At 40.9% G+C, this 7,874-nt stretch overlaps 1 protein-coding gene across 1 annotated transcript in view; it reads left to right on the top strand.

Moving 5' to 3' along the window:
* Positions 1–7,348, top strand: part of LOC138980842 (zinc finger protein 341-like) — a 17,732-nt gene extending 10,384 nt beyond the window's left edge. The window contains exon 7 of the mRNA XM_070353724.1: positions 173–7,348. Within this exon, the coding sequence (XP_070209825.1) occupies positions 173–834 (662 nt within the window). The 3' untranslated portion in view covers positions 835–7,348. The remainder of the gene's footprint in view (positions 1–172) is intronic.
* Positions 7,349–7,874: the final 526 nt, after the last annotated feature.

The raw sequence follows: 7,874 nt of genomic DNA on the forward strand, positions 1-7,874 counted from the left end.
CCCCCAATCGCTCTCTCTCTCTCTCTCTTCAAATTGAAACCCCTCAAATTATAGACCAATGTATTCTTTCTTCTCTCTCAAAACCTTTGGAAATACATATCAACAAACATCTTCTATAACACTTTGACAAATTAGACTTGGAAAAGAAACACATTTTCTGATTTTGTTTCAGACACACGGATAGACAGGGACATGGAAACGGAAGCCTTGGAAACCACATCTGTAACTCCATTGTCTACAACGATCCTCAAGGCCGAAGGCAAACGCCCAAGGCATTATCGAAACCCCAAAGGTGGCGCCTCCAGCCAATCTAAGGTTTCTCCGAGCCACGCTGGAGGTATGCTGAACCAATTTCAAAAGTCTGTTCAGAACTGTCAGCCTCCTTTCAAAGTTTCCAGAGATAGTCCGTGCCGTGATGAGGTACCCAGCAACCCTTGCAAGTCCCTTCAGCAGAATTCTGACACAGAACAGCAAAACTGCACAAAGAAAAGGCATACCTGTCCATGCTGCCCAAAAGATTTCATTTCTAGGGGTGACTTAAAAGCTCACTTGATGCAGGAGAAACATTTCAAATGTAAGAAATGTAAGGAGTGCGAGAAGCGATTTTCTTACAAGAAAACCCTCGCCAAGCATGTAAAAGATAAACACGACCCAGACAAAGAGAGCTGTTACAAGTGTATGGTCTGCGACAAAGAGTTTGGCTGCGAAAGATACATGAAAGAACACGAGAAGGTACACGGTCAATATGCATACGAAAGGTACAAATGTAGAAAATGCGAGAAAGGATTCCCTTACAGGTCGATCCTTAAGAAGCACAGGAAATCATGCAGGTAAACATTGGTCACGTCACTCTTTTAGTGCTTCCTGGGTGTTAATCATGGTCCTGTAAAGAACTCAACAGCCCGTTGAGTACATGAACCAAAATAAACTTGGCAAAACAATTATTGCAACCTTTTTCATTTCATTCAAACTTCTATGCCATTAAAGACACTCGAACTGGCTGTTTGGCACACTTTTTTGATTAAAAATTTCTTTTACAGGGGTCGCGTGACCACCTTCCAAATGAGAGTCACCTCAAAAATCGACCTGACAAACATTTTCATTTAACGTTCCAATGAAAACAAGAAATTCCTCCGAGGTAGTAAAAACACCCCCGTCCTTACCATTCTCACTGCCACCAACTGAGAAGGTTATTTCCCTTTGACCATTAATATGTCCCTCTATAAGTCCTTGTAGAATCTTAATCCACCAATAACTCCCTAACCGTGTGTTTTACTGGTCCCAATTTTTGTAAGGACCGTCTCAGGAATGTATAGAACCTGTTCACCAAGTTTGGTGACGATCGGTCCGTTCATTCTTGAGATCTATATGCGAACACAAACACACAAACAAACAAACACATCGACCGAATCCTATACACACCCCTATACCGGGGGTGTAAAAATCTACACAAATTCAGAATAAGCATAGCTTGGCAACTTTCGCATTTGAGGAGAAATTAAAACGTATCTACTATCCAGAACAGGTTGTGCAATGTGCCAACTACTTGCAAGCTTGTTTGATCTTTTGTATGGCGGCTTGGCACTAACGTGTTGCTTTGTTGTTAAAAAATGCATTCTCTTTTTAGTTGTAGTTCTTCACATTAATACACATGAATATTTGGCGTAGTTTACTTAATGTGACATGTCTGTTTTACTTGAGTTGCAGGACTAGAGTGTTCGTTGTTCATATTTATTAACTGAAGAAGATTCATGTGTGATTTGTTGAAGGAGTTTTCTTGTTTATCTGACGAGGTTTTAGTTTTATAGAAACTCACGAACAAGGTAAACAAAAGGTATTCGCCATCATTGATCACGTTTTGCACATCTTTTTAATACAGTTAAAGACAGAAGTTTAAATTCAAGAATAGTGTCCCATCGTTATTCTTTACGTTAACTGTCCACAGTGTACTTATGCCCTTGAATGTCTAACTCTGAATTATCGCTTTTTCTTCAATAGTTTGCCTCCGACTTAACACACGATCATGGTTCTCTCTGTACCATTTAGAACCTTGTAGCAGCTTAATTGAACTTAAGATATTGGTTTTGAATTTTACTAAGATGTACTGCTGACAATACAATACAGTTCCTTTTTTTCACAAGTTTTGTGTGTGCTGTCCCAGTTCTTATTCAGTGCTGACACAGTTATTTATATTATATTTGATGACCCATGAGATGAGGATGATGATAATGATGATACTATGGATTCCCATACGGTTTAAGACTACGTGACAGGGCAGCACTCTACGCTTATGCTCATAACATATTATCCTGGCGTCAACCTGGCCTGAGAACTGTTGCATCTGCTGTGTTGGTCAGGTAGTTGGTACTTAGCGCAACCTGCATGGGCATCCTCAAAGTCGTATTCGTGAAATGAATGACACTCGGCTGTGTGGTCCCAGCCTTCCCATTGGAACAATAGCAATTCCACTTTATGGTAAAGCCGTGCGTACCGAGAAAAAACCCACGTGATTCTGATGGGATTCGAACCTTTGACCTCCCGGCCCGAAGCCCGATGCGCTAACCACTGCGCTACGGGGGCCGACTCAATAACAACATAGTTCCTGGAGGTCTCGAGGGAATCCTCCATAGCAGTTGACTCAAGCCCAAAAGTTAAGCAACCATTTTGTATAACAATTAATACACTGACAATCTACTGGTCAATACTTAGCTTTACAATAGTGCTAAACGTACACATCTTAAAGATACATGTTAATTCTAAACAAGAAATGACAGCGTGTGGCACACATTGATAACGTGAGTGGCAGATAGGGGAACATGCTTCACATTAGAGACTTTAAAAAGGGCTACCACATTCATATGGTTGGCATTTTCGTGGTTGCAAAAGACACTCGGCGAGGGAACACCATGTGTCGCTAGTACAGCGGTTAAGAGGGCAGAAGAATTTCGTTTCGCTGGTCGCACCGGTTCAGAAGTGTCGATCAGATAATACCAGCTGCCTCACTTCTGCTGAAACGCATCAGATACTCAGGCCACAACTCAACACATCATAAGCGATGGTGTAAGACATTTTTGATGAATTGATTGATTTCCGAAAAAGGCAACAGTGCCTTTTACGAAGTTAATTCTTTAAAAAATACCACTTTAAACGGAGAGCATGCAGGCTGTTCATTTTTGATAGATGACCAAGTGGAGGGATGGTCTTATCCCATGTTAAAGCATAGCCAGGTCTGAGACGGTGAAGCAGACTGTGTTAATGAGGCGGAGTGGGCCTTTAAATGGCTTTCCTTCTTTCTTCCCATTGTGTTTGAAATCACACTGATGATGTGTTCGTGTAGGTTGGTTACCTGCTGTTTTGAAAAAAGTGAAATTTGACTTCAATGATCTCAGGTGAAATTAATTTTTGACAGTGCCTCAATTTGACTGAAGACAGCAATTCACACAAAGTGCTTTTCAATACATGATAATTATGTCTCGGCATGTTGAACATCGAAACGCAACTTACTTTCAGATCAGATTAAAACCATCGCATTCTTTAGGTTTCGGCTATTTGTTTTATTATCCAGTGAAAACTGCGTTTGAAGACCGTACGTTTAGGATCCCCCCTGTCTGAGACATGGTTCCCAAGATTTATTTTTATTCTTTTAGAAGTCTCTGATTATACGACTCCCATCTTAACAAGAACTCATTTTGTCAAATGTTTGAGGTGTTGAAGAGAGGTTTCACTGTATGATTCACGGGCAGTGGCTTAAACATTACAGTTCTGTTGTTCAGAATAAAAATCAAATTGATAAGCATTGCAGTATCGTTTTCAATTTTACTCATCAGCTACTATACGCCCACCCTTCAAACATGTGAAGGCAAAATCTGCCGACTTTTGAAATCTGTTAGTATTGTGTGAGATTGTGCTCTCTCGGTCTCTCTCTCTCTCTCTCTCTCTCTCTCTCTCTCTCTCTCTCTCTCTCTCTCTCTCTCTCTCTCTCTCTCTCTCTCTCTCTCTCTCTCTCTCTCTCTCTCTCTCTCTCTCTTGTTTTTCACAAAGTGGGGGTGTCATGTATTTGTGATACAGTTTTAATTGATTGTTTCTGCTTTAGGATACTGTTTGTTGTTAGCAACATGATTGGTTTTTAATGTTGAGTCACCCCCCGCGGGTTAGGGGGAAGAATTTACCCGATGCTCCCCAGCATGTCGTAAGAGGCGACGAACGGATTCTGTTTCTCCTTTTACCCTTGTTAAGTGTTTCTTGTATAGAATATAGTCAATGTTTGTAAAGATTTTAGTCAAGCAGTATGTAAGAAATGTTAAGTCCTTTGTACTGGAAACTTGCATTCTCCCAGTAAGGTAATATATTGTACTACGTTGCAAGCCCCTGGACCAAGTTTTTGATTAGTGCTTTTGTGAACAAGAAACAATTGACAAGTGGCTCTATCCCCTCTCCCCTTTTTCCCCGTCGCGATATAACCTCCGTGGTTGAAAACGACGTTAAACACCAAATAAAGAAAGAAAGAAAGAATGTTGAGTCCTAACTTTTGAAGGATTTTTTTTTAAAAGTGTGTGGCATGCTGAAAATGGATCATAATGTTGCCTAAGAAAGAGCAGTGTGAAAATTCCGGATTTGGTTGACCGGTCAAAACTGGAGAGAGTAGGACAACAACTGGTGTCTGTACCGGTATTGCTGCTTCACACTGTTTCGTTAGTGACGTTGATATTCTCATACCGGTAGTGGTGTTGTTCCCATACCGGTAATGGTGTTATTCCCATACCGGTTTTGGCGTTATACCCATACTGGTATTGGTGTTATTACCGTACCGGTATTGGCGTTGTTCCCATACCGGTATTGGCAATACGATTGCTATACCGGTAGATCATGTACAGTGTTTGCTCCGATTTGATTTCTCTGTTACTTGCACTTTGAACCGGTGGTGTGTAGACTTGTGAATGGTGACATTTTCAGCAATTCATCTCTGATTTTTTTTTTCTTTTTCTTTTTCTTTGATGGTTGATATTTCTGAAAATGGAATTGTACTCTGTGCCACAATTCATTAAGCAGACAGATTGTGTCTGTACGCTTCTGTCACTTGTGATCGTCATCTTATTTTTTTAAACTTGTTTTTTTTTAATCAGCAGATTTTTACTGTCCATTGTGTTTGTATATATAGAGTTCTATAGATGGCGTCGCTTTTCGTAGTGAATTTTTGGTCTAGACTATTGTGTACATACTTGAGAGATGTGTTGATAGATTGTTGGCGACCCTGACCTGCTGTCTGTACTTTTTGATGATTTTGATGATGATGATGATGTTGATGATTAGAAAATGATTATAAATAGATATGTCGTTTTATTTTTTTGTGTGGTTGATTTCATGTTAATTTTGTGCGTTTCATGATTCTGTGACACCCTGCCTTCAAGAAGGGACGTTGGATGACCGTGTTTTAGTTCTGTCTTACTGGATGCGTTGCGTTTGTCATGCTGTCTGCCTTTGTCATGCTGTCTGCCTTTGTCATGCTGTCTGCCTTTGTCTGTAGTTTCTAACATCATCTTGCTTTCTTTGAAGAATGTTATCACTTTCTGCAAGCCTTTCCTCTGTCTCTTTGTTCTTGAGTAGTCTAGTCTTTTTGACTGTAGTCTGGTCTTTCTGACAGCAGTCTGGTCTTTCTGAGAGCAGTCTGGTCTTTCTGACAGCAGTCTGGTCTTTCTGACAGCAGTCTGGTCTTTCTGACAGCAGTCTGGTCTTTCTGAGAGCAGTCTGGTCTTTTTGACAGCAGTCTGGTCTTTCTGATATCAGTCTGGTCTTTCTGACAGCAGTCTGGTCTTTCTGAGAACAGTCTGGTCTTTCTGACAGCAGTCTGATGTTTCTGACAGCAGTCTGGTCTTTCTGATATCAGTCTGGTCTTTCTGACAGCAGTCTGGTCTTTCTGATATCAGTCTGGTCTTTCTGACAGCAGTCTGGTCTTTCTGATATCAGTCTGGTCTTTCTGACAGCAGTCTGGTCTTTCTGACAGCAGTCTGGTCTTTCTGAAAGCAGTCTGCTCTGTGTCTTTTTCCACTCTGTTCCTTTCTTCTCATAACAGACTTCTTGTGTTTGTCTTTATCTGTGATCTGGTCATCAATTCCCCCCACCCCTTCTGAAGTAAAATTTCGTCTTCTGTAGAAGTTTGTCTCGATTATCTCTGTTCTGTCGTTTTCAGTCCATTCCCTTCTGTCTTCGGTGTTTCGTTTGTTTGTTTTCAAGGGGGGTGTGTGTTCTGTCTTTCACCTCTGCTGGTGTTTCCTCCAGTCCATACTTTTTTTGACCCCCTTGGACTTCAATTTATTTGCCCCTTTACCCCCCCCCTCTCTCTCTCTCTCTCTCTCTCTCTCTCTCTCTCTCTCTCTCTCTCTCTCTCTCTCTCTCTCTCTCTCTCTCTCTCTCTCTCTTCAGATCGACTTCTCTTTTCTCTCTCCCCCACCCTTTTGTTTCGATCCAATTTTGTAATGTGCTCTTGGCCATTTTGTAACTGGATGCTTTTGGTTTGCACATACTGCGTGAAGATGCTTGCTTGTGTGTTTTTATTTTATTTTGATTTCTCACTTTTAATATCGCCAACATTAATTCAGGTATGATGTTCAGTGACTCTACGTATTGATAAAATGGAAAGTTGTGTTCATAAGAATGAGAGAGATGCAGTTTAACAGCTACTGTGAAGTGGAAGTTACAGAAACGTGAGGGGGTGGGGGGGGGGGGGGAATGTAAGATGAGCCAATGAGTAAGACAAAATGTATAGAATGCTAACAGCACCTTCTGCGTGGTTTTAACTGAGACAACTTTAGTGTGTACGGTTTTATATAGACAGTAGTTTTATAGATAATTGCATTCTAAAGTGTATTACAAAACTCAGTATTTTTTATTTCAATTTCTTATAATTTGTTCTTTAACAAAAATGGTATTCAGCATAATGCATTAGTGTTTTGGACAACCCATTCTGCCTTTAATAAGCATGTTAAAGATCAGACGTTCTCTCTCTCTCTCTCTCTCTCTCTCTCTCTCTCTCTCTCTCTCTCTCTCTCTCTCTCTCTCTCTCTCTCTCTCTCTCTCTCTCTCTCTCTCTCTCTCTCTCTCTCTCTCTCCAATAGCTCCTGATGTAGACACTGTTACGATTTGACATTCTGTCTGTTCTGTTAGCTGTTGTGTATTTTGTGATGAAGATTATGATGCTTTGGACGCATAGTTTGTATGGCCTGTCGTCTTGATTCAGTCCTGACAGAAACTGTGTGTGTTGTAAATGTTGAATACACAGGAGTGATTGCGCCGTGTGAGTGAACGATGGAATGACTGATACAGGAAGGCAATAAAATTATTGTACAAGTTACTCCCTCGTCTGCTTTGAATTGGTGAAAGAGAGGGAGAGAGTGTGTGTGTGTGTGTGTGTGTGTGTGTGTGTGTGTGTGTGTGTGTGTGTGTGTGTGTGTGTGTGTGTGTGTGTTATTGACAAAAATACGTTACATTCACGTTGCAATTGTAATTTACGTTGTAATTTGCAGTCTCTTTGTTTTTGGATTTGTACGTGTGTGTGTGTGTGTGTGTGTGTGTGTGCGTGCAAGTGTGTGTGTGTTCCACAAAATCAGAAATAAAGCCGGGCAACAAACAGCCGTGACAGAAAACAAGACTTGCGACATGAATTGACTGAATAACGCAACGTTGCTGTGCAGAATTGTAATCAACATTTTATTCTTGGAGAATTTCGAATATCTCAAGCCAAATAAAACTCGGCACACACACACACACACACACACACACACACTACACTGCATACGCACGTACACATATACACGCGCGCACACACACATACGTACGTACGCACGCACGCACGCACACACATATACACACTTATAAGG

This window comes from Littorina saxatilis, linkage group LG11, assembly GCF_037325665.1.
Source record: "Littorina saxatilis isolate snail1 linkage group LG11, US_GU_Lsax_2.0, whole genome shotgun sequence".
Classification (NCBI taxonomy): Eukaryota; Metazoa; Mollusca; class Gastropoda; order Littorinimorpha; family Littorinidae; genus Littorina; species Littorina saxatilis.